This window comes from Dromaius novaehollandiae, chromosome Z, assembly GCF_036370855.1.
Source record: "Dromaius novaehollandiae isolate bDroNov1 chromosome Z, bDroNov1.hap1, whole genome shotgun sequence".
Classification (NCBI taxonomy): Eukaryota; Metazoa; Chordata; class Aves; order Casuariiformes; family Dromaiidae; genus Dromaius; species Dromaius novaehollandiae.
The window spans coordinates 42,379,814-42,399,787 of NC_088132.1; the positions used below are offsets into that span (position 1 = coordinate 42,379,814).

At 38.7% G+C, this 19,974-nt stretch overlaps 1 protein-coding gene across 7 annotated transcripts in view; it reads left to right on the top strand.

Moving 5' to 3' along the window:
* Positions 1–19,974, top strand: part of MCC (MCC regulator of WNT signaling pathway) — a 217,772-nt gene that overhangs the window by 140,042 nt on the left and 57,756 nt on the right. For all 7 annotated transcript variants that reach the window (XM_026120081.2, XM_026120078.2, XM_026120083.2 and 4 more), the window contains 2 exons: positions 5,714–5,827; positions 14,528–14,670. In XM_026120081.2, coding sequence (XP_025975866.1) covers positions 5,714–5,827; positions 14,528–14,670 — 257 coding nt within the window. The remainder of the gene's footprint in view (positions 1–5,713; positions 5,828–14,527; positions 14,671–19,974) is intronic.

The window sequence follows — 19,974 nt, forward strand, 5'->3', positions numbered from 1 at the left end:
GGACAGTTGTCTGTGGTGTTTCAGGGTTATGCTCCAGAGATCATCAGCTGAAATTGTCTAGGGAATATCAACCTGTCCTGTCACTACTTCAGGGAGACAGTTGTTCTTTTAACTTCTTTCCATTCCACCTTGCCAGTCCATTTACTGAAATGGACTTCGATTACATTTATTTTGTCACTTGTACCATAAAAATGCACTTTTCATGGAGCATGGCCAAGAAAAGGAGGCATAAAAAGTGCAGGACTGAAGAGAAAAATAAAAGGTTGAGAGTAGCTATACGTTTTTATATCAATCACTTGCAAATCAACACATTTATTTAAAGTAGCGCTGTAGCTATTTGTGGTCCTGATAAAATGTGAACTTGGCAACTGCTTTGATTTTTTTGTACACAGCAAATGTCTGCAACACCAACTGCATATCCTAACTCATTTCATATGAAAATTATTTAAATTTTGCCTAGGTTTTCTTTTGTCTTCCAACATTTTTTGAGATGTGTCCTAATCGTATGAACCTTTCTTTAATGTTTTTTGGTTTTTGTAAGTTTTTCCTCTTGTACCTTTATTGCACAAGTCTTAAGTATACATACCACATATTAAAGTGACAGGTCTTTCACTTCAGCAGATTAGTGCCAGGCATGCCTAAGCTTTTACTGGGCTAACCCCACCGTTGTTTTCTGTTTTCTGTTGCCATTAATGGAAATTAGCAATGCGCAGCACAGTCACCTCTCCAAATACTAATATTCCTGAATTCAAACTCCAGACAAGGTTTGATTCACCCCTCCCATCTTAAAATGTGTTTTTCATTATGAACTTATGTTACTGACCTTATTATTCCCTTGCTAGTGATTATGGTTTTAGTCACTTTTGTCTCAGCTTGAGGAATAAGAAGGATGCTAGAAAATACAGTGCAGTTTTTTTTAAATTGGCATTTATTGTTGTTTTGCCAAGCAGCCTGGGTTTTCAAATCTGGTGTAATGTCATTTGATAACAAAAAGGGTTATGTTTTCAGAGGTGAGTGAGCTTTTGAACATTTGATCAGATGTGTTTGCTTATACTGCCTGTCACTAAAATTGGTAGTAGTGAAACACACAAAAAGTCCCTACTCTGAGTTATTTGCACTAAACCAGGCAAAACACAAGTGATAGACAAGATGGAAGAGAAGACGAGTAGCGTAAATCGGTCATTTGGTGTTTGGCTATTTTGCATTGGTATAAAGGTTAATTTCTTCTTACCATGATTTTGATGCTTGTTATATTAGAGGTTGCATTTCTGAACACCTATTCCTGAGCTGCAGTACTGTAGCTGGGGAAGCAGGAAAGGAGATGGAGATGGTAAGATCAGTTCTTTAATTTCTCAGAGAAAAGGATATACATAGGTCCCTTTTGTAATTGCTCTGCTGAAAACAGCAAAAATGTGCCATGAGTAAGACTAGTCTTAGTTATATAATTTAATTTGGCTGGTTCCAGGTTGAGGAAGAGAAAAGTGTGGGTGATGAGGATGACAGTTCACAATGGCAGGAAAAATGCTGTGTATAATAGTAATTGTAATGCTTTGCAGTGCTTTTTACCTTAACCTATCATTTTCTCGGTGCTCTCCTTCATTACCCTTTAGATCTTTCTCTTACTTTGTTTGTGGCATCAAAACACTTGCAGCGATATGTACTACAGGCCTGTTACTGGCTTCCTGCTTCCTTCTCACTCAACTCACATTGCTGTCCCGTCTGCTTCTGTATTTTTGTTTTCCCTAAAAATCTTGAGAAACCTGACTGTCAGCAAACATTGATTCTAATTGTACTTACATAGAATATTTCACAAAGCCCAGCGCCAAAAGCAGTGTTTAAAGCACTGTGCAAACAATACCTCTATGAGATAACGTAGAAGCAGGTATAATTAGGAGGAATAAGGCAAAGGCATGAAGGTCACAAAAGAGGCTGGAAGGGAGGTCAGAAGTTTGCTTCTCCTAAGATTGTGCTTATTTTTTGAATTTGTATATCTTTCAAGACTGTGTTCTGTGCACAGGTTGATAATGATAATTTCAGTAAGTGAACTGGCAGGATAGCATCAGGTACAGCATGTGGTATGTATCTGTTAGAGTAAGCAACCTGCTGTTGTCCTTGCAGAAAATTTCATAGAAACTATAGCTTCTGATGTAACATAGGTGATATATTTATATTAATCCTATGCCCCTAATTCCTTTACTGGAAGAATTCTAATTTCCTTGGATGGTGGTAGAGACACAAGAAAGGAGAGGTTTGTCTGAGCCCTTTTCATTCATTACTTTTGCATGTGTTGACCTTGCCTGGTCTGCTGGATAGATTGGGTGCATCAGCATCACATACTGTTTTTCTTTAGGTGGAGTGTGAGAATTCAATACTTGCTATGTTAGATCAATATAAAATTTATGAACAACGCAGGCTTTGTCAGTCACTGTTTTCCTTGTGCTTGGGTAGTGCTCCTTGGGAGCTGTTGCTCGAAGGCTCGGAGCAGCACGTAGTGCAGACAGAAATCTTTGTGGTATCTGACTTAATTGTTACAAACTGCTGCGTTTTTAATTTGTTCTATAGTCTTGGGCCATTAAGAGGCAGCCCACCTTGAACTATAAATGTATGATATGAATGTTAGTGATAGGAACTCTGCCTTGTCTCTCGTTGTTTGCTGATGGGAAAAAAGCAGTTTGCCATAAGGCTACCTCTGCTCTCTTCCCTTCGCTCAGTTCCCGTATCTGGAATGCTCCAGTGCTGCAGTTTTGCTTATTGGCTTGCTTATGGCCTTCCAGTCGAGGTTTGTAGATTGAGTCTTTTCATGTTTAATGGCTTATATTATTAAATTTGAGTTCTGATTTTTTTTTTCCTGGGATGACTTTTTTGTTGGCTATAGCTCTTTGCTCAAATGTTTGCTTCTTTGCGTTATAGCAACATCCAAAGATTCCTATCCCAGTTCCCGCCCTGCCATGTGGCTTACAAACACACAGGGAAACAGTGTGGGGGGAACTTTCACAGCATAACAAAAGATGCAACAATATTTTGTAACAACTTTTTTTAAAGGATCAGGGGAGGAGACCTTGATACTGCCAAGAATACTCTTACACTAGCTGTGTTAACTGTGCTTATCTTTTATTGTTGTAGTATCTAGAGGCTCCGCTTGCGTATTACCTATTGCTCTGTGCACTGGGAAAACATATGAGGCTGAAGATTATCCCAGACATCCCTCCTCTATATGTGATAACGTCGTATTGTCTAGTCTGCCATTTCATTACCTTTCATATGTGTTGTGTTATCCTATTGGACTTCTCTTTTCCATTTTTCTATTGTTTTAATAGTACTTAGAAAATGAGCTGGGCCAAAGCTATGAAAGTAAAGAATCGTTTTGGATGATAAAACATCTAACAAACTTTGTTTCTAATAATAAATCCCTTGGCTGCTTGGAGAAGAGAGACTTTTATTAAAAGGGAGGCTGGTGTAACTCACCTGTTCGATACTCTCCCTGGCAGGAGCTGTCAGGCCAGGCAACAGCGTCACTGCAAAACTAGGCACGGTTCATGCTGTTTCTTGCCTGGTTTGGGGTGTGCTGGGGGCACGAAGGCGAGCTCTGGTGACTGTAGTGTGGGAAGGGGACAAAAACACAAATCCATAGGAGGTCAGCCTTGTTGGTTCCACTGTTCAGAGAACGAGTTGTTTTTCAGGTGGATTTTTAGATTAACGGTGTCCTTTTATAGTACATCTCCATGTCTATGAATATTATTGGTCTGGTATTTAATTAAAAGCACAGCTGGTGATCATTTAATTTAATGTATGAAAGGGAATGATACTTACATGGCTATGTAGCATGGGCTTGTTGAATTTAGAGAATTGTAGCCATTTGTTGATCTACTATTGGAGGGCTGTGGTGAAGGAAGCAAGACCTGATGCACAAGCTGGTGAGCTTCATTGCAACACTTCCCCGCTGTAGAGGGAACAAAGTGAAACGCTGGCTTATAAATTCACCAGCTTTGCTGAAGAGGGGAAGTCATGTATGAACAGATTGGTAAAATTAGTCTGGTTCTGGTTTGTCCATACTGTAAAACTAGTGCATATTTTCCTGTGGCAGGAAAAAAATTATTTGAAAGGCCAAGAATACTTCAAGATTCAAGGAATGTCTGTGTTTATTAAGCAGTTTCAGCACACCCATTTGAAAGAAGCAGGCCTGAATTATTGTTTTTTTACTTGAAGAATGAGGCTGCCTTGAGAATGTTAAACTTACTGCAGCATAAAAATACATACATGCAGATTTACACTGAAATGAATAACTCTGTGCGTATGACTTCTCTTGTACTGATGTAATAGAAATATTTTAGGCTAAGCTGACAAATGAGGATGTCGAGAGCCTCCAGCCTAGCTGGTTATACTGGTATTAAAGCTGCAGAAAACACATCTACAATCTTCATACCATTACTGTTTCTGTCTTGAAGCCAGAATTGGCCTTTTCTGTAACATACTATATATGAAGGAACTGTTGCCAAATAATCTAGTCTCTTTGCTGTATTACAGCCACTTTCACGTGTCGGTACATGAGAATACCTATGGGTTTAGCTGGCTTCCAGGATTGTAAAGTGTTCCAGTATTGATATCAAAATTGGACTCATTAGCAGATTGACTGGAATTGGAACAATAAAAACAACTTAAGAGACCCACCCAATAAAATGTCAGCCTGAGTGAAAAACTGAATTAGTCTGGCTGGAAGACTAGAAATAGGGTTTGTGTTTCAGTCTGAGTCTTGGCAGCGGAGCAGTGTTTGTCTTGTTACTTGGTCCAGTGTGAAAGGTCATTTTTGTTTTCTCACCCAATATAACTTGGAATTGTTTCTTTACTACTACAAAGAAAGACTTCTGTATTACTGGCTGTTTCTCCTCCCGGACTTTTGAGTTGTAGTCATCACTACAGAATGTTGAATTCTAACCCATGCATTCAGTGCAACAGTGAATGGGGTATTCAGGAGAACAAGAGAGTGTGAATGAGTTTTGAGTGCTGGAGTTTTTTGAGTAAAAATTGTAGATTATGCTGGTTATGCTGGTCTGACATATATTTCCACAAGTTATCTGTTAAGTATAGAATGCATCTTTCTTCCAAATAAACTACTACAGAATGAAAAACAGTTGAAGGATTTCATCCGCAGCCTCAGTAAATTAGAATCATTGAAAGCTGCTGACACGAGACTCAGAAAAATGACAGGTGTAAAGCAGTAGCTTGGAGCGGAGCATGCATTAGCTGCAAAGTAAAATTGAATCTTGTGAATGGAGTTATTCCCTCCACCCAACTGAAAACCTCTATATGTCTGAAGGCATTAAAATGTGATACACTTTTTTTTTATAATGCAAATCTGAGTCAACATTTAATCTAAGGTTTTATGACACAAGGCTTAAGCTACTTCCTCTTAAACTAATGTTGGAACTGACATACACATTTCCAGCTGCATTACACTTCATTGTCTTTATCCTTACAATATGTTTTCTGAAGGAAGAATGTGTGTGCTGTCTAGAGAGAGAATTCTGTGTAAAAAGTAGTCAGTCATATGCAGATTACTTTTAGACTCTTTTGTGATGTAAAAACTCCTATTAACCACTACAGAAAACCACCAATACTCTAACTGCTATATAATACTCCTTTCAAATACTACTGCTACATTACATATGGTATAGAAATTGGTTAATTTGGTTATTCTTTCCTTTTTGTTTTCTAGCTCCATTTAGCAGCCCTGGCATCATTAAAGGGAGACATAGTGGAGCTTAATAAACGTCTACAACAAACAGAAAGGGAGCGTGACCTGCTGGAAAAGAAGTTGGCAAAAGCACAGGTAAGCAGCACTTTAAGATTTTGGAAATGGTCCTTGGTTTTCAGTTGTCCTTGCTCTTCGGAGAAGGATGTGATACTTGACGAGGGGATGAAATATGACTTAGTCATGAGTGAAAGAAGATTTTAAGACTGTGTAAGAAATACACTTGCAGTGATTTTAAGTTTTGTGCTGATGGCATTATTAAAAAAAAAAAGGTCAAGAAATAATTAGATTAGTTTTGTTTTCAAGTCAACATGAACAACCTGTTTTAATAGAGAATGTTTTAAAATATCTTAGAAAAAAATTGCAGAATACTTTTACTGGCTTAGGTAACTGACCATAGTCTTTAACTCATGGGTCAGATTCAAATACAGCACGAATTAACAGTGATAAAAAATTACTGTCTATTGACAGTGCTTTGGTGGTAAGAAGTGGTTTTGTGATCTCAGTTCAGCTTTTAGTAAGCTATTTTCTACACATCTGTTGGGAAAACACTCTCAGTGGAAAGCCAAGCGTTAAAGGAGAATGAGGTCTGAACTATAATTCTTTCTCAGTTCTTAAAAAAAAAAAAAAAATCTTTTCAAAACTGAACTATTCTTTGTCTTTATTTCTTGTATAAACAAAACTTTTGGTTTTGGATACTGTCATTCTGGCAAATACCATTTATAAGTACTTTACAATTCAAAACTGATTCAAAATGTATCCTTGAATGTAATGGGATTAGAAGGAGAAAGGAATGCCACATCACCTAGTGAATCACAGACAATTGTTTTTCAGTCATTTACACTTGCATAGAGCCAGTCAAAGCATTTTGTCCAGTGAAGCATCCTATCTGAAAGCATCAAGAAACTGTGACTGTTTTATTGTTAGTTAGATTTTTTTTTTAAAAGACACTAAAATGTACTTAACTTGTTTCTTTTCAACTTCCATTCACTGTTTTTTATTATGCTTTTTCCCATTAATTTAGAGTCCCTTAGTATTTGGCACATTTGTGATGGGGGCTTGTATCTTTGTGTGTATATATACTGGGGCATTGCCTAGAAAAAACGGGTTACTTGAACTCAAGCCAAATGGTAGAAATGTTTATGGAGCCTACATTTTAAGTCTTTTATTTCAGTCCTTCAATCATATTTTGGTCCTTGTCTGCATTTACTGTTTTTTTTTTTTTTTTTTTTTTTAAGCTACCTTTAGGGTTCAAAGGCTTGTAAATAATATCCTTATTGCAGCTCATCAGTGCAACACTTATACTCTTTATTTCCTTAGATATATGGCCTAGAGGCACCCTGGGAGTTCATATTGAATCATTTGTCAGCTATAATCCTGAGATCTTTTTTTTAATTTATTGTTCTCTGAGATAGGCTCCTCTTTCTGAGGCATAGGAGTTTGATAGGAGACTGCATTTGGCAATCATTAAACCGTCAGATGGGTCCACTGTACCCAAATAATCTACATCATCTTGTATGGCTGCACTGACTTTGTTGTTGCTTATCACTCTGCTATGCCTTGTGCTAACCACAAATCTGTATTAGCGTGCAGTATGTATTTCCAGATATTTGTAAAAATATATATATGTGTGTGTATATATATATATATATATATATATATATATATATAAATATGTATATATGTGTGTGTATATGTGTGCCTCAGTCTATAAGGAGTGCATTGCAGGTGCTCCCATGCAATGGTGATTCCCCATTGGCAGTGACTTTTGGAAGGTTTTTTGGTTAATCAGCTCAGTGAGCTCAGGCTCCGGTGGTATTGCATGAGATTGGGTTTTTGTGTGATTGGTTTTCTTTGTTACCAATGCATGCATATGTGCAGTGCTGAGTTTGTAACACTGAGGGTTTTTTCATGGCCATGTGCTGTGTGGTTGTGATCACAAGGGTAGTGATGACTGCTAGCTGTACTACGGATACGATAAAACCAGAATATCTGACTTTTTAGAATATCTGAAAGCTAGTTTGCTTTTGTTGTACCTTTTTTCTAAGCTGAAATAAATACTTGTGGGCACACACTGAAAAAGGAAGATGCAGAGGGTGGGAGTGGGGTGGGAGAAGAAGGCTGATGGGAATAGGGAAACTGTAAGACATTTCTGGACTGACTGAGCTTTGTAGTTATTCTGTGGTGGTTATTTAGGGCAGTCCATCATTGCCGTAAAGGGAAGGATAACTGGAATTCCTTAAGTGTGCTGTAATTATATGATTACGGCTGGTTACAAACTTGGCTACAACTGGGGGTTTTTTTGAAAAAAAAATAAAATGTTTTAATGAGCAATTTCTATAAAGTTTTAATGTTTTAGTTCACTTAATTCTTTTTATAAGCTCTGAAGTGAATAGAAAATCATTTGGGTGTGGCTGAATTTTTTGAATAAAATGTAGTCCTTCGTAAGAAATAAGCTGTTAAACAAACACAGCTCGACCATTCAATATATTGGCTATGCTTAAGTTCAGAGATAGGCTCTAGCGATACCACCTCATCTTTTCTTTCTTTTTTCCTAACTGCATCGTTTCCTTTTTCAAGTAGATGCTCCATTTAACTTCATTTTTTGAACTTTTCCTCCCACTCCACAGAGGATCATCCAAATGCATATCATATCATATGTCATTTTTTCTCTACAACCTAATGCATTTTTTTTGTCACTAATGTGCATCAGAGGCTCAGAACACATAAATTAAATAAGGGATATTTGAGGCTCTGCATAACCATATTCAGGTGCTAGTGGATTAAATCTCTCTTCTGCATCTGGACTTTACTTACGAAAGCAGCCCTTGTTTCAGGTCTGCTGACATGTTAAGCTCTTTCTGGAACAACTGGCTTTTGAACCACATTTTGGCAACAACTTCCTATCATTTCAATAGGCATATGAGACACCTCGGAAGAAAGGTTTAGTGATTTGCAGAACAGGTGATCTGGGGAGCTGTGGTAAAAGAATTAGAGTGTGCAAATGGTCAAGAAAGATGGTTGCAGAGCTCATGCTTAGAATTTTTATCAAAGCAAGTAGTTGATGGAGTAGAGAGAACAGGATCAAAGGTAGGTGCTGATACCTGTATTGTTTGTTCCTGACGCGCAGCAGAGTCACGCAGCGATACTGGGCCTAGATGGCTGCTGCGGGCATGCTGGGCAGCGGAGGTGTGTTAGTGTGGCCGCCTGCCTGCGCCCCTTCTCCCCTCTGCTGCTCTGTATAACGGAGAGCCCTTTGTTCGGTTCTCTGCTTGGTCCTCCTTCCCCGTGCTGGGGGGTAACTTAGTTTTGTTGTGGCACTATAACTTGCTGTCTTCCAGTTTATCAGCTGCTTTTATGATTGGGACACACAAAAGTCTGTGTTCTCTACTTTTGCCCTTCTTGTGTTCCTGCTGATACTAATGTAGGTTATTTTCCTGATATCATTTAAGGGGGCTGCTTTTATATAGTAAGGCCCTAACAGGAAATGTAGCAACTGGTAATCATAGCCCTACCAGATGAGGCTGAGGCTTCATGCTGCTCAGTGTCCCGTTTCCCACAATGGTCAATAGTGAATTTCTTGGGAACAAGACAAATAATAGATGGATCCCCAGACTGCCCTCCTGGCAGCCAGCGGTTGTTGACTTTGTGTGTAAATAGCCTTTTTATGTGGTAACCCAAAAGAGCATTTTATAATATGGCTGTGTTTGTCTGGCTATGTGTAACGAACGTGTGTATACCCAGAATGGACAGAAGATCTTGTTACTCTCGGTGGCAAAATCTTTACTATTTGGATGTTTCCATCTTGTGCTTTGTGAAAGTACTATCAAATGGGGATCATCAGAGAGGAAAGATGATTTTGGCTGCTGCATCTTTTTTTTTTTTTTTTTTTTTTCCCTCCCTGTCATTGCTGTGTATTTCACAGGTCAAGAAAACACCATGTATTATTCTACAATGTGAGGCACCAATGCAGGTCAGTCCCACTGAAAGCAGCACAAGCCAGGATTTCTGGTTATTGCACCATGGTGGAGTTGATCTCTGAAACTACAGGCTGTGGAGACCCTGCTGTAGCATTAGCCTACGCCCTTCTATTATTTCAGTATGACAGCAGCCCTCCTGGCCTATGTGTTTGTATTGGTGTGCAGTTTGGCACTGAATTGATATCTTGAACGAAGTATGCTGGAAAGTACTGGCCAACCGCAACTAATGTCTTTTTTCAAACTCTTTCTATGGTCATGAAGAGAAAAGCAGTGATTTCTACTAGCTCTATCTGACCCCATGTCCTGGCTCTGATAATGATAAATAGCAGATGTCTGAAGGGAAGACATAAGAAACGCACACAGAAGGTTGTCATCCCCCAGCATACTCCCTCATCTTTCAGCCATGAACAGCGTAGGAGCTTCCTGAGCCAAAGGCTGCGTCATACTTCATAGTCCCCCATGGTCCTATCCTCCATGGATTTATCTAATCTTCTTTCTAATCCATTTATATTCTTGGCTTTTGCAACATCCTGTGTCATTGAGTTCTGAAGTTTTATGGTAGAACACAAGATTGAATTACGTGCTGGACGTTTCAGCAAATACAACAGAAATAGATGCTTCACCTGCTACGTTTTTCTTACCCTTGCATCTCTTTCATAAGGCAGTTCTGTTCTCTTTACTCTTTGTGCTTTATTGCTAGTAATTTAGAGATTTACAAATAACTCTAGACACAGAGTAGTGAATCCTGTGTCACAGCAGCAGTAAGTTCCATTAGTGCAATAATAATTCCTTACCATCTTCTTAATTACTCAGAATTGAAGGCAGGATGGAAGAATTTCAGTATAAGAATGAAATTAACACTATGCAGGCATATAGGAACAGAAAACTTCACTGGAAGGCTTCAATTTCTCATTTAACTAATTTGAAATAGAAATGTATTGGCTTCAGATCAACACTGAAATTAATAGTTCTGTTGTGTGATGTTCTTACCTCACATGGATTACTTCTGTTTACTTGTATTCTTCTTCCCTATCAAGTATGCACAGAGTATATCATCAAACCATTTAATTCTGACCTTGTGTGTTTTCAGGATTGAGGCTTGGGCACAATGGACATGTGCTTATACATGAAGTTAGATGAACTGATTGCTACTTTAAAATCTGCCACTCCTCTTAAATTAAAATACTGTATTATTTGAGCAAAGATTTTTAGCTTCTGTGAGCCTGTTAGACAGGTTTATCATTGTGATGACTTGAATTCCTCCTGAATGCTGCAGCCAGAGTTGTTTGTGCCTCCTGCGATGCCTGAGGCACTGCAGGATCTGCTGCTGTAGCACCGCTGCTGGTGCTTCCTTGCTGTCCTCTGGCTGAACACAGTGAAGGTAACACAGAGGACTGCAGTGGCAGTGTTTCTTGCGTTAGGGATTTGTGTACGTTAATAGGCAGTAACATCATGTGCCGAGACAACAGCCTCAGGCTGGAATACTTTCTCGTACTATCTTTCTCCCTCAGAATCTTCTTGCTCTTGTGGTTGTTTCCCAGCATCAAGAGGTCAGACCAAGGTGTTCCCAGGCATTGTTAATTTATTCAGTAATTTAAATAACCTTTTTAGTCTATCCCAAAAACCAACCTAAGGACACTTCCGTTAAGAACTGTGCTGGAAACTTTTCCCTTAACCTCAACAGTGGCTCATCTTTTGCGGCCTCTCAGGGGATTATCCCTGTATTTGCTTTCCCAGTGAATTGGTGCCTGTGTATTTGTTGGAATTTAAATCTGAGGCTGGAAGGAGGATGAGGAAAAGGTTCCAAGGTGTTTATCTTAAAAACTGTGTGACATACACAATTAAATTGCAAGAGCTAAGTATGTACACCTTGGAAAGAAACAGGAATTGGTGGCAGATCATTGTTCTGGTACTCAAAAGATGCGAAAATTAAAAAAGATGATGAACAGGCTGAGTATCAGGGAAAGAACACTTTAGCAGTGGGTCCCAAAACATGTATGTTTCTTATCCCTTTTAAGCTTGTGATAAATGTGGCATGAGAAGGAGCAGACCTGTGTAACCAGATGACTTTTTCATTGCTGCATTTTGGGATTCATACTAAACTGTATTTCGATTGTTTGGATACTTTTGCCTTTTTTAGTTGAGACTTTTCCTAGCTGTCCAGAACTTACTAGAGGTAACCCTGTACCCTCCTCCAAGCTACAGTGGTCCTTCTCAGCATCACTCCCTGCCTTTCCCAGGGGTTTTCCTTCTGTCTTTTCCAGTTACTCTTGCCCCAGAGAAGCTGAGAGCTCTTTTAAAAAATAAAATGTGAAACTGGTCCGTTTATATCTCCAGAATGCTGGTTGTTCACAATGTCTGTCTGTTACTAAGTGACGGTTATCCTGACAAATGGTGACTAAGAAATGGCTGGAGAAAAAGGAAAGTAAGTCTGATAATGTGGCCAAGGTCCATTAGCAAGAGTCCGTATATCTTCAGTCAAGATAAACAATATTCTGCTTTTCAGTGCACAGCTTAGGAAGATGAAATCTGTTGTGACAGGCTTTTTATTTATTGTCTGAAAATAATTATTACACACTCCATCTGAAATATCCTTTTGGGTTTAAAGAAAAAACAGAGCACATAAGCATTATCCAGATCAATGAATTAGGTAGTGTTTGTGGGCATCAAAGTGTGTCAGAGGAAATTTAGATTTAGAAAGGCAGAGTAAGCAACTTTTTTATTGCACTTAATTTGTTCTAACACTTTTGTTAAACATTTTCTCCCTATTATTTTTGCTCTCTGAAAGTAGTAGTAGTTCTTCAGCCAGTTCTTCAATGTTAAGATACAGAAAACTGAGAAGTAAGTTCATGGAGGTCCTGCAATAAAGAGACATTATGATATACATGTATAACCATGTCAAGTAGTCAGCATAAAGCCTTAAAAGCCAGGTATATATTATCAGTTTTCTAAAATGTGACCCTTTGCTCTACTCTTGAGTGTGAAAATGCACTCTGTTTGTCGTGGTCTAAATGAAACTGCATTTGACTCGAATTTCTGGAACTTAAAAATATTGAAATAAATTTCATTAACAATGTTGAAGAAAAACATTGCTGCAGCACAGCATAGATTTCAAATTGAAGAAAAATTTCATGCAGATGATGTTCTCAAGCTGTGAATGTAATGGGCCCAAAAATCTCATGGCAAATTATGAAAATTCTGGCATACCTGTTAGTACAGGTATAAGTTTCATATGTATGACATAAAGATTGAGTGCATTACCCCTATAAAGAGTGTTTATTTAATTTGGAAAAACAAATTTTGGTGCAGCAATGTTAGAGGATTTCAAATATTATTAGGAGTTGTAGCTTTCAGAAATGCTACTAAGGATCTTACATTGCAGGTCTTCAATTAACAGATGTGGCTTTTATACAGTTGGTTGGTTTGTGAGTTTTCTGTTATTCACAGCACAGCATATACCTTTGTGTGGTTGCAAGGAGGCTTGACTGAATTCTGCAGGAGTCAGAAGCAGAGGGTTAAGCATCTTGCTCTTTCCAATCTGCTACCAAGCATAACTCCAGTGAACGTGCACTGTTGAGTGGCTGCAGTTGCGGTACAGTGGCCACTGGCATTGGGAGTATGCCAGAGAAGCTGGAATTAAAATTCTGTTGGAAAGAAAAAGGAGGATTTCATGATACTTACAGAAGCCAAGCAGCAATCTAGTCATTTAAATGTTCAAATAATAAGCATTTTATGATAGAGGTATAAAGGATATACCTGTAAGAAAAATATGGTATGTTATCTTTAAAGGCTAATAAAAATAAATATTCTTAATGGAGAAGAAGAATTGTTTTCTGGGTTTTATCTAGTTTTAAATTCATTTATCCAATCCTGCCTTTTTCATCCGGATTGACAGAGGAAGAGAAGTGGCTATATTTCACAATCTAGCCTGAAATACTCAGCTGAGGTGAAAAATATGGGTGTTCAAAGGTACTTTTTACCCTTTAATAATAGGCTGTTCTCATTTGAAAGTAGCATTGTTTTTCTGTGACAGTGTCCAATGTACCAGGTCTGATTGCTGTAACTGTGTGAATTGATGTTAGCCTGTAACACTAATATACATTGTTTTTCTGTTTTGGTGGGTTTTGACACCTAAGGCATATGTATTGAGAACTAGAGGACTGTGCTGGTAGAACTGTTTTTGCAATAATAGAGGAAGAAGGATGACCAAGGAGGGGCATAAGGTATGATATATAGGCAGCAGATAGTAAATCTTAGAAGTCAGTCTGTGTGATGGTCCGGAATAGTGTCAGAAGGCTGATTTTGTATAAAGGATATGAGGAAAGGGAAAGTTGTTTTTGAAAGCTTGTGGTGTGTCACAATCTCAAACTCTAGTTACTTTTGTTTATCCTAATGCAGTTTCTGCCTTAGGACTTTTTCCAATTCACACAATGTTGGGAAGATCCCTGAAGATTCTTGATGCATCATGAACCTCACAGAGATGCCAGGATGAGATATTTATAGCTGCTCTGAGTTGCAGATTATGTTTTTATTCAGGCAGGAAAGGCAGCTTTTTGATATGTTTAAAAAATAATAATAAAATTACATTTCATAGTCTTTCAGTTCCTAAAAACTTGCCAGTTGTATACCTTTGTGTATCAGTCAATATTTTGCACCTGTCCTTTTTCTTGCTAAGGCAGTGTCGGCTTGATGGGTAAGAAAGCCATTAATGATGTGCAGTTCTGCTTTATATCTGGTCTCTATGGAGTTATTCATAAGACCCTTCCTGTTCCTTTGTACCCTTGCTGCTCTGCTTTAGTGTGAACAATCCCACCTAATGAGAGAGCACGAAGACGTGCAGGAACGAACAACGCTACGCTACGAGGAACGAATCACAGAGCTGCACAGTATCATTGCTGAGCTGAATAAGAAGATTGATCGACTACAAGGAACAACAATAAGGTACTGAAGCTCCCTGGAAATTCTGGGCTAAATGCAGGAATGGTGCAAAATGCGGTATGACGTATGCTGTCAATATAAGTTGATGATAACTTTAAGGTATTTAAACTTGTTATGACTGGTGCTAAATAGCTGCCTGTAATTAGGGCATGTGTCCTTGGCACAATCCAGCGTTCTGTAAGGTTTCCGTGTCATCCCAAGGATAAAAAGCACTGTATTCTCACTGGTAGAAACACACTCTGCTCAGGCTGGTGAGTCCTGTAAAGAACTGCACTGTGCCATCTAGATGTTCCTTTAGCTTAATATACGTGCCAAGGGGTCGGGTAAGTGATAGCAATAGTGGAAAAAGAAAGATGTAGCCATCCAAACTGCACCTCTGTTTTTACCTTTTTTTCTGTGGCATCCTATGCGCAGCCTAAGCCAAATTACTTCTGATGAGAAATACAGATCATATGGATTTCAGTAGGTTTTGAACTTGTGCTGACAGTTGTGACAAAACACAAAATGGTACACATCACATCGTTGCCTGTTCTTGGAACAGCAAAGCTTGGGGCATTACATTAGGTCATGACTTATTACATTTTTCAAATAAACTTTACATTTGTCTATGGGAAAATACTTACTTTTCCTCACATGTTTTTATCTGTTATTCTCATCCTAGAGAAAATCAGACTAGAAGAAGGAAGGAGCTTTTTAAAGCTTCGTTTGTGGGGATGCATGTAAGCCACTAGAATCTAGGAATTTTCCAGAGAATATCCAATTAGAGTTGACATCTTTGTAGGTGAAGTTTACATGATGCTCTTCCCATGTAGCAAAGTTTGAGGTTTTTTCTTGCCTATTAGCTTCATGCTTTTAAGAAAAAACTGGCATACCATAAATAATAGAAAATATCATTATGCATGTATACCTTATAAAAGTAGTGATATAATCACATGGCATTGATCTTATTTAGAAAGATAAATACTGCAAACTAATGGTCGTAACTGGCGATAGTCATGGCAATATTTTTCAGGTACAAATGTTCTAAACTGATTGTACTTCTCTGAAAAAAATAGCTATGCCTCCATGTTTGTTCATGCGTAATAACTCTACAGTTAAACCTTCCATTCATTTTGTTTAGTCACCTTTTGTTTTGGCATGGCACCGGCTAACCCAGCGCATCTTGCTTTCTGGTAAAATTCTACTGGTTGAAAAGGCTGCCTGAAGAGCAAAATATGGGAAGTATCAGAGTTGCACTGATACTTTTTTGAAAGGCAGAAAAACTCTGCTTAAATTTAGAAAAATATTACGTAATAACCACAAGAGATTTTCGGATGGAGTGCTTGGGCCAAGATAATTGCCAAATTGGTATATCAATTATGAAGTACTGGAATTTGGATGCTGTGAATGTTCTGCCACATCCATAAAAAAAAGTCAGCTCTGGCATGCAGATTTAAAACTGAGTTTGATGCCAGGTGCATGCTGCTTCTCACAAAAGTGCAGTTGCTGCTGAGGGGTGCAGGCTGTTGAAGGCATTGGAACAATACTGCTGCAACAGATGCCAAACACTTTTGTGCCTGACCATTTGGTCATATCATATGAGAACTTATTTTGCTCAGACTGCTGGGTGGCCTCCTCTTTTTATTCTTGTTCTGCTTTTGTTAAGAAGAACAAAAATATGTATAAAGTTTGTGGCTTTATTTCCTTTAATGATTGGCATAACTTGTTTTCTTTGGCAGCCCAATACGTTGGTGTTTGGGGAGCGGAGAAGGAAAATTCTTCGTAAAAATGGCAAACAGAGGTAGAATTGGAGAGATTCCACCCAGTTTATGAAATGCAACTGAAAGAAGGAATATTAATACTTCCTGCTGGGACTTTCTGTAAATTTACTTTAGGATCTTCTTGCCTCACTCTTTAGAAGGTGTAACATCTCACAGAACAAGGATGGTGTAATTGCTGTCTCTGCTGGGGCAGGTGTGACTCATGGTGCTCCACCCTTGGTTGTAGGGAATGTGAACTTGGGAGCTGGAACAAAACAGTTCTGTGAGAAAGAGCCCTGGGAAAATGGCTGCTCCAGGGCCTCAGTATTTATAGCTTTTTGCTAAATCAGAGTACAAGAGGGATTTTATTTTTTAATTTTTTAGTATGACTCTTGGATATCTGCAAGTACGCATACTGAGATAAGGCTTTGCTTGTAATACCACAAAATTTAGGCTTTCTGAAAGCAATTTCTTGAATGTACTTTAACTATGGAACAGAAAAGTGTCTCCCCAGCACTGACGCAGAGATTGTTCGGTATTTTCATGTATAGTTTTTAGGCTGTAAAAATAAACTAACATGCAGCCAGATGTACTGCTGCTTTATGACATTCTTAATGGTTCCTCCCATAAATAAAAATATTCTGGAAAGAATTAGAAAAAGCCAGACTTGCACAGAGCGAATTTAACTATCTACTTGAAGCCGTAGTATCTTTAAACTGGTAACTATCAATTTGAGGGTAAGTAAGTACATAAGCAGCAAGAGTATGTAAGTCTGAATAAGCTATTGCAACAGCTTGAGGAGTTTTGGCAGATTGTATAAGCTAATTAATGTTCTCCATTCAGTTTTTTTTTTCTTCTTTGTTTTTTTAAGAACATTAGGTGATGTCAGGGGGATTTACACAGCTTGCAGTGTAATGGCTTTTGCTCACATGGTTCAGTAAGTCCAGCTGTAGAAGAGAACTTAAGTCACATGCCTATGTCTATGTCTCTTCCCAGGTATATTTCATAAGCTACTCTTAGTAACAATAACCTGATGGGAGTATTTTAGAAATTTCTGGTGATGTTCTAGATTTGCTAGGCATTTGTTAGGCACAACAAGTTCCATGTGTGTGGCCACATGAAGTTAGCTGCTGCTCTTGCACTGCATTCTTCCAGCATTCCCTAATGAAAATGAGGTCACTATGGTTATGGGAGGCAGCCAACATTCATCTGCAATTGTCTCATCCCCCTGCTGTTGCTCTGGATCCTTCAGCTGATTTGGAAAGTCAACCTCACTAAAAAAGTTGAAATACAGCTGTAACTGATTAGGGCTAAAAGAGAGTTTCCTGTACTTGTACAGCTTAAGTAGACTAGCTTGCTTACTTGTTCTTACTTGCTTAGGTCTTGAAGCCTGACAATGCAGAATTTACCCTCTATGAGTTCAAGAAGGTAGCAACTTGGGGGCAAAAGGATGCTGAAAAGTGGTCTGCTGGGATGAGGATAAAATAGTAATCTGAAGTCACAAACCTTGGTTCTGTTTGTTCTTGGAAAATTATAATTGGATGACTGTGTTTCACTGTTCTGGTCTACATTATTCGGGAGGAGGTGGGAAGAGGTGGCTTGTATTTGGCTTAAGTTTGTTGTAAAAGTCAAGTCACAGACCTTCAGGCAACTTCTGAGCAAGACAGTTGGACTGAAGAGTCTCTGGTGTTTGTGCACAGAAACTGCAGGCTCTGAGCTGCTGTTAATATATCAAAAGGATGCAGGTGGTAATGTTACCCCTAGTTCTGCTGTTCCCAATAGCAGGAGAGAGTTGTGTTGCATCCCCCCCACTGCCCCCTGCCATTCATTAGTTCTGTCTCCTTTGACAAGGTGTATGCCTACTTTCTCTTCCTCTCCAAGCATGCACAACTTATAAGACAGAAAAACCAGTCAAATGGATCTTTCCAATTGCAGCAGTCCTATTGTAAATATTTGGATATAAAGGATACAATACACCCTGATAACATAACTCTGAAACACAAAAAAAGATTTATAAACTACATAATAGTGCACTAATAGGGAATTATGTCTATATTAAATGTGAATATTCCTGACTTGAGAAGCTTAGGGTATCGCTATAGATTGATTCAAGCTCAACTTCTTTTTTCTTAATCATGTAATTGGCTTGAAAAATTATCTGTAATCCAGTTATGCAGAAATGACTTTGGCCTGTGACTGGCAGTCTTCCTTACATGTCATCTTGATGTTCAGCAAAAGTTAAACAGGGAGAGAGATCAAATTGCTTTACATTCTAAAGCAGTTGTTGTTTGGGTACATCTGTGCAACACTAAAAATAATAAGCAACAACACCAGAAGGGCATAGACTCTCTTGCTTATTGGTGCCTGCTAAGGATTATTTGAAACAGTTGTTGAGAATGTTGTAACCCATTGCTGCAAAAAGCATTAGTCTAGAATTATGGCTTTTAATCTGAAATAAAACATAGCCAGAAAGTAGGTTGTCTTGGGATTCATGAGGAAGAGGGAGAGTGAACAGACTACAGCATCAAAGAAGTAACACGTGGCGCTCAGGCGTATCTACACAGTGACCTAGAGGTGTGATTGTAGCTTCTGAAGACGTGCTAGGTTGAAGCTATTTGGATTCCATTCAGACAGCAGTGTGGGTGTGATAGTATTGGCTTCAGCATACAGTGCCCAGCCCCACCTGTCTTCTGTGGTTGATTCCCCTGCTGTCTCAAGTGTACTGCTCTTTGTTCACAACTAGTTTAGGGAGATGTCAAGTGTGTATATACAGGGAGCAGTCAATCGGTGGGTTGCAGTGCACATGTACCTGGAGTGTTCTCTACCTGAAGGTCTCGGAATGCTTTAAAAGTACTTGTTAAAGTAAAATAGTTGTTGAAACACAGCTGGCACCTGAAGTATGAAATCATCCAGTGTTTTAGACCTCTGTCTGTGCCCTAAGTGGCTGCAGGTGGAGGGACCAGTTGACCTTGGTGTTGCTTACAGAAATGGATTTCTGATCTTTCTGGGCAGGTCTTGAGCCCAGAAGGATATGCATTCATCCAAAAGCTGGCCTCTGAGTTGAGTCCACAGAAAGGCGCGAGAGCTGCCAGATAACATACTTTTCCAATGCCCCAAGACCCTGAGAGTGCCTTAAACTGAAAAAACAGCATTAGTGCTAGCTAGACCAAGCTGTGTTAGGTTTTAAATGGAAAGGTTTCACGATAAGAGCCAAAAGGAGTGTGGTGAGAACCGATTATTATGTGTGTACAGCCGGCATCGTTTTATGATCAGTGCAGCCTCTCAGTTTATGATCAGTGCAGAGGTATTTTAGATTTTGAAATCTAATTGTAGAGAAGGCCGACGTATAAATGAAAAAATGAATTACCTTCAGACCAAAAAAATGCAGCTCTTTGAGTACATGGTAATTGTTTTTGTCTGAAGCTAATTATTGTTGGCTTGTGTTGTGGTTAATTATTAACTTATTCATAGAACATTAACTCATGCTTATGTGTCTTTGTTACTCTGTTTTAATTCCTGCTATTCATGATTTAGTTCTCACACTTTCTTAAACATGTATTGCGTAGCA